The sequence below is a fragment of the Portunus trituberculatus genome, chromosome 46, assembly GCF_017591435.1.
Source record: "Portunus trituberculatus isolate SZX2019 chromosome 46, ASM1759143v1, whole genome shotgun sequence".
NCBI lineage: Eukaryota > Metazoa > Arthropoda > Malacostraca > Decapoda > Portunidae > Portunus > Portunus trituberculatus.
Genome location: NC_059300.1, coordinates 14,151,131 through 14,171,487, shown reverse-complemented (window position 1 = coordinate 14,171,487; position 20,357 = coordinate 14,151,131). Strand labels below are relative to the sequence as shown.

The window sequence follows — 20,357 nt, the reverse complement described above, 5'->3', positions numbered from 1 at the left end:
TTCCTGTTCTTCATTCTCTTTCATTCCCATACTCTCCTTTATCCATTTATCTAGTTTACGTTCAACAGTCAAAACTCTCTTAAGTAGTGAAGCATTTGCTGTATTGAAACCTTCGAATGCGTTCTCTCCCTCATCAACATAGTCATCATCATCTTTCATTTTTTCCCTAGTCTCATACCTGCATTTTGATGGAATCTCTTCTTTACTCATGATTCTTTAACAGTTGATTTCATGAAAAATGAGTCCACACTACTTGCCCAGGCCACTATAAATACTATACAATAGGTAGTGAAGATCAGCTGATTGTCTGAGTGACACCAGTGCGTCCTTCCTCGACCGCGTCTGGTGTGTATTTACCTAGTAGTTGTAGTTTTACAGGGCCTGGGCTTTATGTTCGTGTGGCCCCGTCTTCATATCTACACCTATCCAATTTTCTTTAAAACTATGTACACTCTTTGCTGACACCACTTCCTCACTCAAACTGTTCCAAGTCTCAACACATCTTTGCGGGAAACTAAATTCTTTTAACATCTCTCAGACATCTTCCCTTCCTCAGTTTCTTACTATGCAATCTTGTGCTTCTAATGTCATATTCTTCTCTCAGGATTAATTTCTCATTATCCACTTGATCCATTCCGTTAATCAATTTATAAACTTGTATCAGATCCCCTCTCTCTCTTCTCTGTTCCAAGGTTTTAGTCTCTCCTCATATGTCATCCCTTTAAATTCTGGAACCATTCTTGTAGCCATTTTTTGTAGTCTCTCCAATTTCCTTATGTGTTTCTTTTTATGGGGGGTCCACACAACTCCTGCATATTCCAATCTAGATCTTATTTTAGTACTTATCAATTTCTTCATCATTTCTTTGTCCATATAGTGAAATGCTAATCCAATATTCCTTACCAAATTATACATCTCTGAAAATTCTATCAATATGGCTTACCGGTTGATTGTTTTCTTCCATTGTCACTCTCAAGTCCTTTTCCTTTTTTACTTTTTCTAGTTCTACTCCATCTCCCATCTTATAGATTCCAACTGGTCATCTTTCACTTTTTCCTATTTCCATGACATGGCTTTTGTCCACACTGAATTCCATCTCCCATTTTTTACTCCATTTCCAGATCTTGGAAATGGAGTGTGTGTGTGTGTGTGTGTGTGTGTGTGTGTTGTATTTACCTAGTTGTAGTTTTACAGGGCCTGGGCTTTATGCTCGAGTGGTCCCGTCTCCATATCTACACTTATCCAATTTTCCTTTAAAACTATGTACACTCTTTGCTGATACCACTTCCTCACTCAAACTGTTCAAGTCTCAACACATCTTTGGAAACTAAATTTTTAACATCTCTCAGACATCGTCCTTCCTTAGTTTCTTACTATGCGATCTTGTGCTTCTAAAGTCATATTAGAAGCACAAGATCGCATAGTAAGAAACTAAGGAAGGGACGATGTCTGAGAGATGTTAAAAATTTAGTTTCCAAAGATGTGTTGAGACTTGGAACAGTTTGAGTGAGGAAGTGGTATCAGCAAAGAGTGTACATAGTTTTAAAGAAAAATTGGATAAGTGTAGATATGGAGACGGGACCACAGAGCATAAAGCCCAGGCTGTAAACTACAACTAGGTAAATACAACTAGGTAAATTAAAACAAAAGGGGAGAAAACACAGATTGTGTGAGTTGTATTAAGTGTGTAGCAGGAGAGAGAGAGAGAGAGAGAGAGAGAGAGAGAGAGAGAGAGAGAGAGAGAGAGAGAGAGAGAGAGAGAGAGAGAGAGAGAGAGAGAGAGAGAGAGAGAGAGAGAGAGAGAGAGAGAGTGCAAGGTATCTTTCCTTAGCCTCTTATCTCTGACAAGTAAGGTGAGGGGGTAAGACAAAGGAAGGGGGACAGGTGGTGGGTTAGTGAGTTGCATGTTGCACAACTAGCAAATTGATCATGTAAATTGTAAATTTTACTTTTGTTATCCTAATTAAAGTTTTATTAAAATTTCAGAGTTCTCACAAATGGGAAGTTCATCTTGCCAGTTTTGGTTTGTTATTGCAGTTAAACATTTATTAAAATTTATGTGTTCACAAGAGTGGAGCGTTTCTTTTGCCAGTTTTAGGTCATTGTCCTAATTGAATATTTCTGAAAATTACGTGTTATTGAAGTTATATGCCATAATGACTGTGTGTTGTTTACTGTATATATATATATATATATATATATATATATATATATATATATATATATATATATATATATATATATATATATATATATATATATATATATATATATACAGTAAGGTCCCGAGTTACGTCAGAGTTACGTTCCTGAAACATGACGTAAGTCGATTTTGTACGTAACTCTAGTTTTTGTACTTTCAAAGCATATTATCGAGTTTTCAACCAATAATTTTTTATGGTTATTCAGGTAAGTAAAAGGTTATATTTTTATATTAGTATATTATTTACAACTATGTAGGAATATATTGATTAGGGCCGCGAACGCGAAGGACTGCAAGTTGCCGAGAGGGGCGGCCTGAGGCCGCCAGGAGGGTGGGCAGGTCGAATGTTGTGACGCTCAGGGCGGACAGCTGGGAGCTTTGTGGAGTGTGGTAGAAGTAGAAGCGTTATATAAGTAAAAGGTTATATTGTTATATTATTTACAAGTATGTAGGAATATGAAACACAAGCTTGTTTTTGTTGTTGATTAGGGCCTCGAACGCGAAGGACTGCATCATGTCAGAGGGGTGGACGCCTGAGGCCGCCAGGAGGGTGGGTAGGTCGAATGTTGTGATGCCCAGGGTGGACAGCTGGGAGCGTAGTGCAGTGCGGTGGGAGTAGAAGCGTGGGCAGCAGAGCAGGAAATGCAATAGGAAAGGGCAATAGGGATCAGCAGACAGGTGCAGACGGTGCAAGTGAGCTGCAAGTGTCATGTGGCACAGGCGAAGGCTCCGGAGTTGTTATTGTTGTGATAGGTGCGAGCCCTCAAGGTCGTCAACCTCCCCGTTGTCATGGTAACGGGCTTCCCATTTTCTTCTTCACTCCCTTACACACAGCTGCTGCCTCCCTTCTCATGTCTTTTAATTATGTCCACTTTTTCTTGTAGCGTAATGGTTTTCCTTTTCTTAGCATCACTGCTATCACTCAGGAGTTTTCTTTTTGGTACCATTGAGCAAGATACTAAGATAGTCAGCAAATGCAGATGTAGGAACACTCTTGCCAGGGGCGACGGTGTGGTGGAACTGAGGTACGTAGAGTGTTATTGTATTCAAGCATGAGGTGGGCGGTGTGATGGATAACCACTAGTGACGCCTGGCGGCCAACAATAACAATAAACCCCGCGCTTTATGATTTATAAATTTTCAATTTTTTAAATCTTAAATTGCCTTATAGTGGACTGACGTAAGTGCAAGTTTGACGTAACTCGAGACCAACGTAACCCGGGACCTTACTGTATATATATATATATATATATATATATATATATATATATATATATATATATATATATAGATATAGATAGATAGATAGATAGATACATAGATAGATAGATAGATACATAGATAGATAGATAGATAGATAGATAGATAGATAGATAGATACATAGATAGATAGATAGATACTTAGATAGATAGATAGATAGAAGATATATACGAGTGCAGTCACCATAAATGAAATGAGATCCATGTCTATCCACAATGGAAAAAGTTAATCTGATAAGCAATTTAAAATTCTATTTTTCTAATTTTTAAGACAAATGAGGCACTCACAGGATCATATTTCCATAGCTGGTTACCACCCATGCCATGACAATTATAGAGCAGTACTGGAGCTTGAGGGTCACCACTAGACACATCCCAGCAGATTGAGCGCCGCCCTGGCCTAATGTCTTGATGCCAGGTGAGATGCATCTCCTGCTCCCCTCCCCAGCCACATTCCTTCAAGCCAAAGCGTTCCCCATGGTGTTTGTAGCCACAGTCCACACACAATCCAGGATTGGCCACATTTTGAACCTAAGATGGAAATGACTTGGTGTAAAGCAAAAGTGGGAAACTGTGTTGCTGTGAAGAGAAAAGGAAATTTTATATAAACATTAAATTTGGTCATTTTCACAGAATGGGCACCAACACCATGCACCATTACCTTTACAGTGGAATCAGTTCACAAACCACCAATGCACCAACAAATTCGTTGATGAACCAAATTTTTTAACAAATTTTGTCTTGGTCCATGAACAGAGTTCATGTCTTTGGCACGAGATGGCGTGGCATGGAGTGTCAGTTATTCTCATGGCGCCACACCGTAAACAGTGTGCCTTGTGGTGCTGTTTCGTTCTGTTTTTCTATTTGCATTAATTGGCCCTCATAAGAATCTAAACTGTGATAGTACAGTGGTACTTCGACATACAAATTTAATTTGTTCCGTGACAATCGTTGTATATAAAAAAAATCGTATATCAAATAAATTTTTCCCATAGAAATTAATGGAAATAGAATTAATTCCTTCTAGTGATACAAATTTACCCCAACAAAAAAAAATTAACATGTTTTAAATACCAACTAAATATAGATTTAATATAAGATAAATACAATGTTTATTGCATGCATGATATAAATGTACTATATTGCCCAAAATAACAACTTAACCCAGAAAACTCGGGACACGTCGATAGACGTTCATCACGCAAAACTTGGGGCTTGTCAATAGACATTCAAGCGTTTTGGGCTATATTTTGGCTATTTTCTTCCCGTTTGATTTGCTTGTGAGCTGGCAACATTCATCAGGAGTAAACACATGCTATACATCACTGTGTCACCAACTCCCACGATGGATGATGGGAGCGGCAGTGATTTCACAATGTCCGATTCCGCCACCTCTCCCACGTGCCTTACTTCTACACCTCGGCCCTCTCGCCATGTTGCGGGGAGACAACTTTTAAATGAGAGTGGTATCAAAACAGGCGAGAGAGAGAGAGATACAAGGGGCCCGTTTTTTATCGCTGGCCAAGGCCCCTAAACCTGATCGGACACAAGGCCACGTAACCCGATGATACCACCTCATTCAACCTGTGACACTTTGGTAACCATAGCATCTAGAGACTTCTGTTTTTTTTGCATTGCATTGAGTTGTTGTTGTTTGTGGACAGAACACCATTTGTACACACTCATTTATTGAATTTCCAGGTGTAATCAATATGTGAATACAGGCTATTTTGTGTGTTTTTCACCAAACTTGCCGAGTTAGCGCGAGCGATATGCATGTTAAACATGCATTCGTACTTACCGACGCTGTGACAGAACTTTCTATATGTACAGTAAGGTCCCGAGTTACGTCAGAGTTACGTTCCTGAAACATGACGTAAGTCGATTTTGTACGTAACTCGAGTTTTTGTACTTTCAAAGCATATTATCGAGTTTTCAACCAATAATTTTTTATGGTTATTCAGGTAAGTAAAAGGTTATATTGTTATATTGGTATATTATTTACAACTATGTAGGAATATATTGGTTAGGGCCGCAAACGCGAAGGACTGCAGGTTGCCGAGAGGGGCAGCCTGAGGCCGCCAGGAGGGTGAGCAGGTCGAATGTTGTGACGCCCAGGGCGGACAGCTGGGAGCTTTGTGGAGTGCGGTAGGAGTAGAAGCGTTATATAAGTAAAAGGTTATATTGTTATATTATTTACAAGTATGTAGGAATATGAAACACAAGCTTGTTTTTGTTGTTGATTAGGGCCGAACGAAGGACTGCATGTTGCCAGAGGGTGGACGCCTGAGGCCGCCAGGAGGGTAGGCAGGTCGAATGTTGTGACGCCCAGGGCGGACAGCTGGGAGCGTAGTGCAGTGCGGTGGGAGTAGAAGCGTGGGCAGCGGAGCAGGAAATGCAATAGGAAAGGGCAATAGGGATCAGCAGACAAGCGCAGACGGTGCAAGTGAGCTGCGAGTGTCGTGTGGCCCAGGCGAAGGCTCCGGAGTTGTTATTGTTGTGATAGGTGCGAGCCCTCAAGGTCATCAACCACCCCGTTGTCATGGTAACGGGCTTCCCATTTTCTTCTTCACTCCCTTACACACAGCTGCTGCCTCCTTCTCATGTCTTTTAATTATGTCCACTTTTTCTTGTAGCATAATGGTTTTCCTTTTCTTAGCATCACTGCTATCACTCAGGAGTTTTCTTTTTGGTGCCATTGAGCAAGATACTAAGATAGTCAGCAAACGCAGATGTAGGAACACTCTTGCCAGGGGCGACGGTGTGGTGGAACTGAGGCACGAGAGTGTTATTGTATTCAAGCATGAGGTGGGCGGTGTGGTGGATAACCATTAGTGACGCCTGGCGGCCAACAATAACAATAAACCCCGCGCTTTACGATTTAGAACTTTTCAATTTTTTAAATCTTAAATTGCCTTATAGTGGACTGACGTAAGTGCGAGTTTGACGTAACTCGAGACCGACATAACCCGGGACTTTACTGTAGTAGGGAGGAGGAATTGGTGAGTTACCCATGCCTTACTATTGGCATGCCACATGAACTGGAGTTTCTCTTTTAACACCTTATGTGCTTTAAAGGTCCCGGGGTTCTCAGAATGATACACCAATAATGATTTGACTTTATAGTTACTACTATCGTTAGCGCACAGGGCCAAATCACAGATACGCACACCACGTTCATATTTTGCAATTATCTTGTGTTTCATATCTGTTACGAGACTCTTCTTAAGTTTCTTCTTTTCAGCCTCCTTATTTTTACTTTTGGGACCCATGATCACGAGGTCTTGAGTTCACAAAACTTAAGAAAAAATACACACGGCCGAGGAGCACAGACATATACATGCATAAAGGATGAACAACGATACACAACATGAATTGAATGTTCAGGTGGACGCGAGAAGTCGAGGGATCACTGCGCCACCTACCAATGGCTATTCGTACCTTAGAAATATCTTCGTATTTCGAGGCGTAAAGTATATTAAATTTTTTCGTCGTATATAAAAAAAATTGTATGTTCATATCTCGAGGTATTACTGTATTACAATAGAAATAAAGAAAGCCATATCAACAAAGCATCTTGAAAGTAATGCTAATGTTCAATCTACACAAAGAAAACAAAATTAGAACTTTATTTTGAATTTAAAATTTAGAAAATTTTTATCTACAAGATGCTTTGTTGGTATGACAAGTTTTGGGAATCATATGATTCTGCGAGATGTTTGTTTGGGCTACCATATTTGTTATCACAGATGATTACAGAACAGAGGTACCTCACCTCCCAGGACAGCTAGTGATGCACGATAAATATCATCAGGAAGATCAGCGTATGCTGTCTTGCTATCGGTTAGATGCTGCTACTGTAGCAACAACAATCCTTTGTTTTTTCCAGCCGAAAGGATCACTAAGTGTTAGATAGAGGATACGTGCTACAGGGAGCATGGAATGTGTGCCGAGTGGTTCTCTCAAACGCAGCCCTGGGATCCAGCAATGGATGAATTTATCTTACATTGATTCCTATGGGGAAAGTGGTTTTGATTCACTAACATTTTGATTTGTAAACAGCTTCCAGGAATTAATTAAGTTTGTGAATTGAGGTTCCACTGTACCTCTATATATCTCTTTAAATTAGACATTGATAGACTGGTCTTAAATAAGAAAGAGAAAAAAAGTAATCTTAGTAGTGTGCACCAATTAAATGAACAAAAAGATCAATCATTCCAGATATGGAGATGGGACACTTCAAAGTAACTCAGATAAACATACACACATAAAAATACAGACCTTGCCGGCAGCATAATCTGGAGGTTCAACGGGAGGATACACCTTGGTGAGGTCAAAGGCCACTTCCTTCATGAACCAGCTAAAGGACTGGCACTTTAACTGCATACGGATGGCCCTCTGCTGGGTCAGGTCCCCAGGATCAATGCTACGGTAGGATGGACGGCGTTTGTATAGGTACTCTGCATACTCATCCATCCACACTTCAGCCACACGGCGGTAATTCTGTAGAGTACATGTTCTCATTGCCTTAATTAGAAAGATGTGTTGGTAAATTTGACATTATTGATCTCTGCAAATTCTACTAATGTAATCTTTAAAAATTTTGTTTGTATATTCCAAATTGCATGGTAGGTTTATCTAGGATAAAAAAAAAACAATATTGAAACAAAAAATATTGAGCACTCAACATAAAATAGAAAATACAAATAAAAATTTACTGATCTTCCTCCAATATTTCATTGTCCTATTCTTTCCCCTTATCCCTTATTTATTGTCTCTCTCTTCTCTCATTCCCCCCTCTTTCCTGGCATGCCTCTTCTGGTAGTCTCACCCTGCCTACAAAGTTTCCCACACCCGGGTTGGGGAAGGGAGCAAACTTGCGATAGATGTGTCCAATGCGAGAACAAGGCGAGTCCACCAAGGTACCACCACACTGCCATATCTGGAAAGGTCAAGCAGAGAAAAAGTCCACATCCCCAAGATTCCAAGGTTGTTATTGGTATTGAAAATAGTACAGTAATGGCCTCAGCACCATGATAGTCTGACCTTATTTGAGTAACTACTTTCAAGTAAATGGTAAGAGTAAATCTAGTACTATTAACAAGCAATACTATCAATTGCAATGGAAAAATAGCATACAAACTAATGAACTAGGGACAAATATTAACAATCAGGAATGGTTTGTATATATTTTTCTTGAACAGTAAAATTCATAATTTCTTAGAAGTTCCCTTTAATTATTTTACTCTCTCAAATGTTATCTTGAGAGAGAGAGAGAGAGAGAGAGAGAGAGAGAGAGAGAGAGAGAGAGAGAGAGAGAGAGAGAGAGAATTTTCAGAGGGATTAAACCACCTCCCATTAGCATAGATCAGTGATTCCAAATGTTTTCCCTTATCCAAAAGTTTGAAACCTACGTGACCCCATATTATCAGCAGCTTAATTTGCACTTTATTTTCGTTAAGGAGGGAGAAAGAAAAGGTCCTTTAAAAAATCTTTATGTAATTATTTATTGGCAAACTAATTTGATGAAATCTTAACTCCCAAAAGAGGATAATTATTCTTGCAATATTATCAACATACAGTAATACTCCATTTAACGAACAGGATAGGGGGTGTCAAAGCTGTTCGTAGAGCGGAAATTCGTTAAGCGGACGTAATTTTCCCATAGGAAGTAATGGAAATAGCGGGGATGCGTTCTGGGCTGGTCTCCAACATACCACAGGGGTAAAAAAAAAAAAAAAAAAAAAAAAAATTAGCTTTCTACAAACCTTGCCCCCAAAAAGATTGTTCTGTAATGCATAAAGTGTAATCTTACATGAAATACAAAAAAATAAAGCGGAGATGGTGAGATCGGCCACAGACGGCGGAGACTCCAGCGACTTGGCCGCTTCTTCTTCTTCTTGTGACCTTTTTAGCTTGGCGTGTTTTCTTTCACCACGATATTACATTTGTTTCCACTCCTCTATTGCCTGCTATAATGGATATCATATCTTAGTATTCATATACGCTCATACCATGAGGATAACCTGGACTCCATGGCAGTGAGTGATAGTGAATTACTAATGAAATACTGTGGCCGATCTCATCATCTCTGCTTTATTTTTTGGTATTTCATGTAAGATTTCACTTTATGCATTACAAAACAATCCATTCTTGGGGGCAAGGTTTGTAAAAAGATAATAGAAATGTTGTTTTGTGAACATAAATGCATATATAAGACAGTAACACCACCTCTAAAGGTGGTGTTCCCAGCAACCTCAGAGCAACCTCATCACCGTCCCTCCAAGTGTTCATGGAAGCCATTTCACAGCAAGAGGTTGCTCTGAGGTTGTTAAAAAATCTTGGATCCAGCTCCAGGAGCGCTAGAGACAGGCGGGGAGCCAGACAATCACAGTGAAGCTGCAGCGTTCGGTCCCTCACCCGGCAAATTCAAACCCAGAAAATTCGCTAAAACGGATGTGGTTGTACATTATGCGGACTTTTGGTCTAATTTTATATAGCACGTTAAACCGGAAATTCGTTAGACGATGTTCGTTAAGCGGAGTATTACTGTACATAGTTTTGCACAACTATCAAAGCTAAAAAATATTCAATAATTCTGTAATTTTTTACTGGTAAACTAAATCACAGTATTGATCAAACTATAACTCACAGAAACTCACTCAAGCATACATACATACTATGTATAAACTCGCATGTAGACACATATACAGGCAACCCCACCCCCGCTTAACGAAGGGGTTACGTTCCTAAAAAAACCTTCGTTAAGCGAACCAATTACAACAAGTTTAACCCCTGACCTAAGCTTCCATTGAGAGTAAACAAAGCGAGAAGGCATCATAGTATGGTGAATGGTTTGATGAAAGTAAAAATTATGAAGTTAAACATTTAAGCAGTTTAATTTAAGACTGAGTCATTATAATGTACACTAATGTATGTATGTATGTAACTTTATAATGTTGATGATCTTAAACTTATGAAGAGAGGGAGAGTGGAGCGGGAAATATGCTAGCTGGCAACCTGTGGAATGTAAACAAAGGGTGCATCATTGTACCGCATATAAAACTTATGTACCACATTTCCACAAGGCTTTCCATTTTATCCATTGTAGAGTCACGAATTCAGGTGGTTCTTTTAGCTTGCAAGGAAGATATGAGTCTGCTGACTTGAAAATGGTAGACAGTAGATGGAGTCAAGCCATGGTGGGAAGCAATGATATTAGTTTTCTCGCCTCGTGTCTCTGAATAATATCCAGCTTCACTTCGAGAGTAAGAGACTTCCTAGTCTTCTTAGCAACGCTAGGTGACATTGCAGGGCGTTTTGGTGGCATGTAGAGCGAGGGAAGACGAGCTGCTGCTGACGCTGTTATTGTTTTGAACTAGGAGTGAGTGGTGCGCATTTTGTCCACGAGAGGCGCTGGTGTATTCAAAAGCCTGTCGACTTGCATGATACGGCGGGGCTTTCAAACTTGGATAAAATTTCATTAAAGCGAGTTTGATGTTCGTTAAACAAACAGATGGTAGTAAAAAGAAACCTTCGTTGTAGCAAAATTTCGTTGTGTGAACCTTCGTTAAGCGGGGGTTGCCTGTACTTGCTAGTACAATCACACTTACACATTCACATAAGGACATGCATTAACAGGCATGCATATAATGTCATTGGATGACACTGGACCGCTGTGATTTTTTTCTGCTTTGAAGCAAGAGCAATTTATATGTACAAGCACAAGAAACTCTAATTGACGAGTTGAAATCAACATCATCCTGAGGAACTTCTAGCACGTTTGCGATCCCTTTGCTAGGTTGAGAACCCCTAACATACCTCCATGAATGTTAGTGATAAGGGCAGCAATTCAAGCCATTACATTTTTCCAAGCATCTTTTATTAAATCATGAAAATCTTTAAAGTTTAACTTCTTGTGTATTAAATAAAATGGCTCAGCTGATGGCTTATAGTATATTGGGCAAGTGAGGTGTACCACTAATATGGTTATCAACACACCTGTATGATCATTATCTGCATATCTATTTTCTCTTACTGTTTCTTCCAGTCTATTTAATACAGTGGAAAAAACCATAGCTATCATAAAAAAAATGGTAGAGATAGTGTTGTGCCTTACCTTGAAGGAAAGCTCATACTGCTCTCCACCCCAGATGTCCAGCCCTGGGTCATAGCCACCTAACTCCCAGAAAAACTTGCTACTGATGGCAAATAATCCTCCAGCCATCACTGGACTCCTGTAGACATGAAATATCATGATTTTCTTGTGTAGTACTTGCTGATCAAAAGACAAAGAAAAAGACTGTATATCCTGCATCAGGAATATGAAAGAGCTGTGCCTCAAGCCATGTGAATAAGTTTAGTTGACCAAGAGGTTTTTACACACACACACATACAACTTCAGGAGGAAGATAAGTTACAGAGAAGACTATAAAGGAGAGAGATTAAGTTATGCAAGAGCGGATTTTGAAAAATTAAGGATATATTTTGCTGATATTGAGTGGAGTAATATTATGTACAGAAAGACTGTACAAGGGTAATATGATATATTCTTACAGAAATACAATGGAGTAAAAAAGTTTGTTCCTGTTTATAGAGTTCAGAAAAAATACATGCTTGGTACAATGCTAGATACATACAAGCAAAAAAGGCAAAAGATAAAGCGTGGAAGAAATTCTTAAAGCAGGGAAATGACTATAATAGATGGCAGTACAAGGATGCTAGAAATTAATATATTAGAGTAAGAAGAGAGGAAGAAAGAAATTTTGAGAAAGATGTAGTGGATAAAAGCAAAGATGAAGCCAAACTTTTCAATAAGTTTATAAACGGCAAAACAAAAAATAAGGAAACAATTGAAAAAAATAATCAAAGAAGGGAAGACATACCAAACAGAGAAGGAAATGTGTGAAATAATGAATGAGAGCTTCAAAACGGTATTCACTGTAGATGATGATTTCACAGAACCTAATAGGATTACAGGAGATTGCAGTGTACAAAGAGGATATTGGAAGATTATTGGATAAGTTGGAAGCCAGAAAAGGAATGGAGCCAGATAGTGTATCAGGCTGGGTGTTAAAAGAATGTAAAGAGCATTTACTGGATCCAATTTGGGAAATAATTACAAGTTCAATAAATGAAGGGACAGTTCCACTAGAATGGAAGAGAGCCAACATAATACTGATATTTAAAGGAGGAAAGGCAACTGAACCACTAAACTACAGACCAGTATCACTTACAAGTGTCGTAGGGAAGTTATGTGAAATAATTATCAAAGAAAAAGGGTTAAATTTCTAGAACAGACAATTTGGGTTCAGGACAGGACGGTCATGTGTATCAAACTTATTAAGCTTATACTTGAGTTATTGCAGGACTTGAAAACAGAAATGGATGGGTAGACACAGTATACCAGGACATTAAAACAGCTTTTGATAAAGTCCCTCACAGAAGACTACTTTGGAAACTAGAGAAAGTAGGAGGACTGTGAGGAACCTTGCTCGAATGGACAAGACATTATTTGAAGGATGGGGAAATGAGAACTGTGATCAGAGGTACATACTCATCTTGGGGTAAAGTAACTAGCGGAGTGCCACAAGGGTCAATGTTAGCCCCGATTATGTTTCAGGTTTATGTAAACGACATTCACATTGGGATATGGGTTATATGAATTTATTTGCGGATGATGCAAATTTGCTAAAAGTTATCAAAACGAGTGAGAACTGTCTGCTGTTGCAGGAAGATTTAAACACATTTATAAGTGGAGCAGGAAGTGGAAACTGGAGTTTAATGCCAAGAAATGTCAAATAATTGAACTAGGAAAAAGTAAGAGAAGACCGATATGGAACTATTTGATGGGAGAGGAACAAATAATGAAGACTAAAGAGGAAAAAGATCTTGGAGTGATCACACAAGAAAATCTGAGCCCTGATAAACATATAAGCAAGATATATGGACTATCATATAAAATCTTGACTAATATAAGCGTGGCTTTTCATTACATAGATAAAGATATGATGAAAAAAATCATTGATACACCCAAGGCTGGAATATATAGCAGTGGTATGGTCTCTGAGCACTAAAAAGGATACAGAAGATTGCTACAAAGATGGTGTCGGAATTAAAGGACCTCACACACGAAGAGTGACTGAAGGAAATGAAACTGCCAACCTTACAAGATAGAAGAGAACATGGGGACCTAATAACAATGTTTAAGATAGTAAATGATATTGAAAAGGTAGACAAAGAATTCTGACCTGGTGCTGTTGACAGAAGAAGATGGAAGGACAAGAGGAGATGAAAAGATCAGGATGAGGCAGTGTGTGAAGGATATTGGAAAATACAGCTTTCCACACAGAACAGTAGAAAAATGGAATGCATTGGATAATGGAATTGTTACAGCAAATAGTGTGCATAACTTTAAAGAAAAACTAGATAAATGGAGATATGGAGACAGGACACTGAGCCCCACTCAAATCCTGTACAATACAACTAGGAAAACACACACACACACACACACACACACACACACACACACACACACACACAAAAAAAAAAAATAATAATAATAATAATAATAAATAAATAAAAATAAATAAATAAATAAATAAAAATAAATAAATAAATAAATAAAATAAAATAAATAAATAAATAATAAATGAATAAAAATAAATAAGTAAATACATAATAAAAAAATAACTAAATAGATAAAAATGATAACAATAATTAAATGAATGAATCAATCAATCAATTATATGAAAATAAATAAATAAAATAATAATAATAATAATAATAATAATAATAATGAATAAATAAATAAGTAAATAAATAAATGAAAAAAGAGGTTAATAAGATAATACATAGTAAACAAGGGCATAAGCTTAAAGACACCAACCACACCTAAAAGGTTCAGGCATGTTCTCCACATCCTCTGGTAACAGAGGCAGACGCTTGTAGAAGAGCTCCCAATCAAATGCCCCTCGTGCTCCCTCGTCCTGTGCCCGATATGCAAATGTCTCATAATCAATGACATCAATGAAGGGGCAGACACATGTACGGTAGTCCTTGGTAATAGGCTCTGTGGGACGTGAGGTTAAGAAGAGAGATGAGTGGCAGGTATTTCATGGGTAGGCTCAAAAAGAAGTGAGAGAAATGAGATAGCTAGAGTGAAAGAGAATTTATCAATACATAGACACTATCCTTCCACTACAAGGACAGTAATGAGAGAAAAAATGAAGAGGAAATTGATAATTATTAAAGAACTGAGGATAGATAAAAAAGAAGAGAAGACAAGGAGGAAGTGGATGAAGAGGAGGAAAACAATAATGATAACAGAATAGGAAGTTTTTAACTAGTTATCTTTAATTGAGCCTTAAGTTCTAATACTGATAATCCATCAAGACCTCATTTTATTTATTGGTTATGAAAATTCACTAGCTTCTATTCTGTACAATGCTTAATCTTCTCAGTTTCATAAAATACATCCCTCAGTTTTAGCTTAATCCTACATAATCATAATACATATATTACTTTTTTTAGGACTACTGACCAAGGGCAACAAAAATACCTATATGAAAAGGGGTCTAATGAAATGTTGGTCCTTATTAAGTTAAAAGGTCAAAAGCATTAATCAAAACTAGAGGATAAATGTCTTGAATCTTCCCTCTTGAGAAAGTTCAAGTCACACAAAGATGGAAGTACAGAAGCAGACTTGGAATTCCAGAGTTTACTAGAGAAAGGGATGAATGACTGAGAATACTGGTTAACTCTTGCATTAGAGAGGTGGACAGAATAAGGGTGACAGAAAGAAGAAAATCTTGTGTAGGGAATGCACATAGTTAGCAAGATCAGAACAGTTGGAATGAAAATAGCAGTAGAAGATAGCAAGAGATGCAACATTACAGTGATGTAAGAGAAGCTGAAGACAGTTAGAGAGGAAAAGTTTTATATTCCATTTTTTATTCCATTAAGCCTAAAAGAGTTGTACGAGTGGAACCCTCCCACACGTCAATCATACTCCATACATGGAAAGACAAGGCCGCTGTATAAAGTTAACAATTTGGGTGTGAGGAAAACTGGCAGAGACAACTCAGAACGTCTAACTTGATAGAAGATGTTTTAGCTGGAGAAGAAAGTGAATTTCCAGGTTTCCAGTTTAGATTATAAGTGTGTAGGGCTTCTCTCCACCTCACCCAGCAGTGGTGGAAGCCAGTTGGTGGTACACTCTGTGTGTGAATCAAGGAAAATGAGCACTTCACCCTGTGCTGCTCTTGCCCCTGCCAGCCGTGCACGAATCAGCCCTGAGCGCTGGCCCAGGCGCAGCACTCGCACCTTAGGAAGGTTGGCACGCACATAATCATCAAGTCTGTTCTTCAGGAACCCTGATGAAGAGAAAGACCAGTGTTTAAGAGCATCACAGCTGTACTATCAATCAACACTACCACCTTGTTCTTCCCCTTCCCTTCAACAGGGACATAAATGAATCCATTCCCTTTCCCTTCCTTGGGGATGCTTGTGAGCTAGGCTGGTAGCTAACCCTGGTTGACAAATGCATAGGAAAAATTTTATAACTGAAACATCTTAAATACATTGAGGTTACAATACATATTGTGTAATGTGTAATAATATATGTAGTGATAGTAAATAACACATACATGAACACAATGTAAATAATTTGTTTGGTCGCCTGGTATCCAATTTTAACCTTGTCTATGTCACTGGTTTCATCACACTGCTCTTCCCAGTAAAGCTGTTGCTTGTCATCATACCACTAGATTGTTTTGCCTGAGTTACACCTTCCTTGACTTGAATCAGTTGGTAAACATTCAAACCTCATTTGTACAGTCATGGGACTAATGGTGGAGCTCACAAAAAAAGATGTCCTTCACAATAAGATGATAGTTAGGAGAACACTCCTGCTGGAAAAAGCAATCAGGGATAAAGATCACTGCAATAATCAACACAGCAGGATATGAGACAGGGAAATGACCATTGACCATCAATCAAAACCAGATGACGTCATGGAGTTAAAATCATAATAAAACTATAAGAAGATTTATTTAAGTAGAATTTCTTCATCCATATCTGATAAAATATATATTTTCTGATAAATCATAAATGATTTGGTACTATAATATCTAAGTAAATCACTCGATTAGTCACTAAAATATATAAAAGGGAAGATGAATAGGTCCATATTGGAACCCTTTCCAAAATGGCAATGTTGCTGTTTCCCATCTGCCCCTCCCTCCTACATGTGCAGACCCATTGCTCTCATAGTGCCACAAAACAAAGGAGGCACACCACCAATGAGGATGAGTTATTGTAAACACAAAAGTCTGTATTTAAGGTAGTTACTTTAATCATCTCCATTAGCAGTAATATTTTTGTGACATCTAAGCAAAAGCAATGAGCATCTATGATTAGGAGTAATTAATGAACTAATACTGTAATCAGCCTTTTTTTCACTGATTGTTTCAGTTCCAGTATCCATCACATCTGATGTTCTCTGGAATGTCAGCCAGGTGAACCCAACCTCCTACTGTGGTGTCCAAACCACAACAGTAACCTCTCAGTAAGCAGCAGAAACTCGCCAGCCCGAGCGAGATTCAATCTGCCGACCTTAGCAATTTGCTCCCTAATTTTGGCTAACCTTTTACTCATCTTGTAGAGAACCAGCATTCAAGTGGCCCTCTTTTTTTTTCCCCTTTTTTTATATTTTGCTGCCCTAGGCAGCTCCTACATATATATTAAAAAAAAATAATAATAAAAAATAATAAATAAAATAAAAAGCTAGGCCAGCATGTTGCCACTGTGCTAGCCAAAGGCTAAAGAGGCTACAAGTACATATGAATAGGGAGGGACTATTAACAAGGTTAGAACAGCTGAGTCCCATGAAGTCTTTACCTTTAGTACTGGCATCATCTACCAGGATCACCTCCAGCAGTAGGCTTTCAGGAGCACGGTTGATGGCAGAGACAGCAGTACGTAGGAGTGTTGACCAGTGCTCATTGTGAAAGGGTACAATCACAGAAGCACGAGGCAACTTGGTCAAATATTTCTTATCTCGGCATCTGCACAGGAAAACCACATTCAATGAAAATTGAATATGACTGCATATTCTTGGCAGGAGTGTCTTGTTGTAGGTTGCTGTAATTATCAAAGCAAGAGTGAAAATCAGGCAAACATGGATTTTGTGAGGTAAGGCAGTAGGCTTACTGTGAGAAAAAAAAGGTGAAGATTGGGTTATTAGGGAAAAGTAATTATTATTTCATTTTACAAAGGTGAATGGTAATACCAGTCTTTGGCTCTTTCTTTCTCTTTCAATCTTCAAGTGCATTAGCTATGACAAAAACACAACTGAACTACACATTCCTAACTTATACACAAAACTTGTAATTCAAACAATCACTCTAGTCATTAAAAATATACTAGTAAAGCAAGTGACAAATGGATAAAGTGATTGGCAGCAGAGAGCATCCCAGAGGCTGGAGTATCCTAGTTCAGTAAAGCAGCAAAAGTGTTGCCTCAACTCAAGAGATATTCCCAATTTCAGCCAGTTTCTTTTTTTCATCACATATCTCACTTCTATAAGGAAAGCATCAAATAACCACAAATAGGTGCTTGCTTGTTTATACTGCTAATAACTCTAGAGCAGCTTGCCTACCTAACATGAATCTGTAAATTCATCTACAAAAGTTTTGGAATATGAGAATAAGTCCATTACAATTACAGATTAACTTGAACTCTCATGCCACCATAATACACATTAGTTCAAGGACTGTCTACAAGTCTTTCATGCCAAAGCACTTTTCAACATTCCATTAAGAGAATAATTACAACAGCTCTTCTCCATGAGTTTCCATAGAAATAGACATATAGAATAACATGGATGCTGGAATAGTCCACAAAGAACTGTTCAGGAATTAAAAGCCAAAACATGGAATTGGGGCAGTACTAACACATTTTTTCCTGATGTTTCAACTAGACAAACAAATAGGCAGTTCTCCTCTTTCATAACATATTCTTATATATCCTCCATCTAATAAATGTTGACAACTTAACTCAAACTAGCATCTTTTCTTCTTTCCATGCACCTAATCTTTATCTTTTGTCTTATATATCTACAGTAATTATTTTCTTGCTTGGGAATTCCACTTATTTACATTGCTTTATATACAATTCTGCACTCTCTCCTCCAACTCACTTTGGATGACGCAGATCTTGCAGTGAACGATTCAGAGCAATGTCATCAGAGGCACGAGCATTGAATCCATTGACCCTGTACAGCTGATCCCTTTCAGCTGCTAGGTTGGGTGGGAGAATATAAGCTTGTCCTTGCTCTCCAGGCCCTGTCTGCTTTGCCTCTGCTGCTATTAGTGCATAGTCATTCCAGTCCTTGCTGCCCTCTGGATCATGCATTGGCACTGGGGAAGGAGGAAGGTATTCAGATCCTTTTCATATACAGTTAGTGCATCTTGGTATGAAGGCAGTGAATCTTGTGTTGTCAACAAGCATGCCTATTATTTTTGTTAATGTATCTATAAAAAAAATAATAGAAAAAAAATTAATTAATCAATAAAAGAAAAAAAAAAAAAACTGCAAGAGAAAAATTCACTACAGTATGGCTACACAGTTCTTGCCTATTGCTCTGATTAATAATAATAGTCTGTCAATTACGCTTGCTTTGAGAAATGTGTTTTCTCATTAAGTACCATCATCCTTCATCCTTACTTCCTCCACAGCTTTGTGCAACATACATTTGCATATACAAATTTCTTGTGAGGTCTAAGATGTGTACAAGTAAAAAACGCTAATATAGTTTTACAAATTAGTACTCAGCATAATAACAATAATTAATAAAAAAATAATAAAAAAAAAAAAATAATAATAATAATAATGATAATGATAATAAATGGTTTATTAAAGTTACAGTATATACAAATATGTGTGCATATTTACATGCACTGTACAGTACAATACTATGAAGGGCATAAGGGTGGTGTTACTTGATAAGAAGTCACACATTTCTTTATGGAAGTATAATAAAAATTGACTGTTGTTGTTTGATTGTTTGTTGTTGAAGGCAATAATGAGATCTTGTGCATTGCCATGTAGCAGCAAGTGTTTGCCACTTAACATTCTCACAGTCCTGCCAGCTGGTCACACACACTCACTGCCATCATGTTGCAATGTGCTCACTGTCACTGGGAAGATGCAGGGAAGTTTTCAAAAGGAGGAGAGGTTATGTGGAATGTGAAATTGTTACTTAAAACAAAAGTCATGATAGAAATAAATAAGTAAAACCCGAAAATTATGCACTGCTTTTTAATGAGTTTCACTGTGCTTAGTCAACTGAAAAAGCATAAAAGAGTAGGTCTGTTAATAGCAGTGAGTTCATTTGATACAAAAGCAATAGCAATCATTACAAAAAAATAGAGAAAAACCCTTCTCCCACTGAAACATGAAACCATACCTTATTAGTTCTAAGAATCACAAAGATATCTTTATCAATTTACTTTTTATTTTCATTTATGATCACATATTTCCATCATGTAAGCACACAAAAAATTCATAAGAGCCCGCATTCTCATCCAGCCACCTCATGTACAATCATATTCCCATAGTCTTCTTTACCTAAGAATAGCACATTCCACTTTATTTATTCCATAACCAGCTGTCCAAACAGCCACACTATCTACTTCTTTTTCCCTTTTGCATTCCAATGAACTTTTTTGCCTTTACAATGTCATAATGCAACCAACCTCTATTTTGTCTGTAACCCTGTTCTCTAAGAAATTAAGGGGGCGTCACCATAGATTTAATATTTTTTCAGAAAATTTATGGAAAAATATTTTTCTCTTTCTAAAATATGAATATGGAGTTGGCAACACTGTCTCAA

At 37.9% G+C, this 20,357-nt stretch overlaps 1 protein-coding gene across 4 annotated transcripts in view; it reads right to left on the bottom strand.

Moving 5' to 3' along the window:
* Positions 1-20,357, bottom strand: part of LOC123520104 (N-acetylgalactosaminyltransferase 6-like) — a 39,098-nt gene that overhangs the window by 10,443 nt on the left and 8,298 nt on the right. For 2 of the 4 annotated variants that reach the window (XM_045282023.1, XM_045282024.1), the window contains exons 3-10: positions 18,663-18,882; positions 17,363-17,529; positions 15,649-15,837; positions 14,357-14,534; positions 11,583-11,700; positions 8,295-8,405; positions 7,745-7,966; positions 3,752-3,994 (exon numbers count right to left, since the gene is read on the bottom strand). In XM_045282023.1, the coding sequence (XP_045137958.1) occupies positions 3,752-3,994; positions 7,745-7,966; positions 8,295-8,405; positions 11,583-11,700; positions 14,357-14,534; positions 15,649-15,837; positions 17,363-17,529; positions 18,663-18,882 (1,448 nt within the window). The remainder of the gene's footprint in view (positions 1-3,751; positions 3,995-7,744; positions 7,967-8,294; positions 8,406-11,582; positions 11,701-14,356; positions 14,535-15,648; positions 15,838-17,362; positions 17,530-18,662; positions 18,883-20,357) is intronic. The other 2 variants (XM_045282025.1, XM_045282026.1) reach the window with 2 other exon arrangements.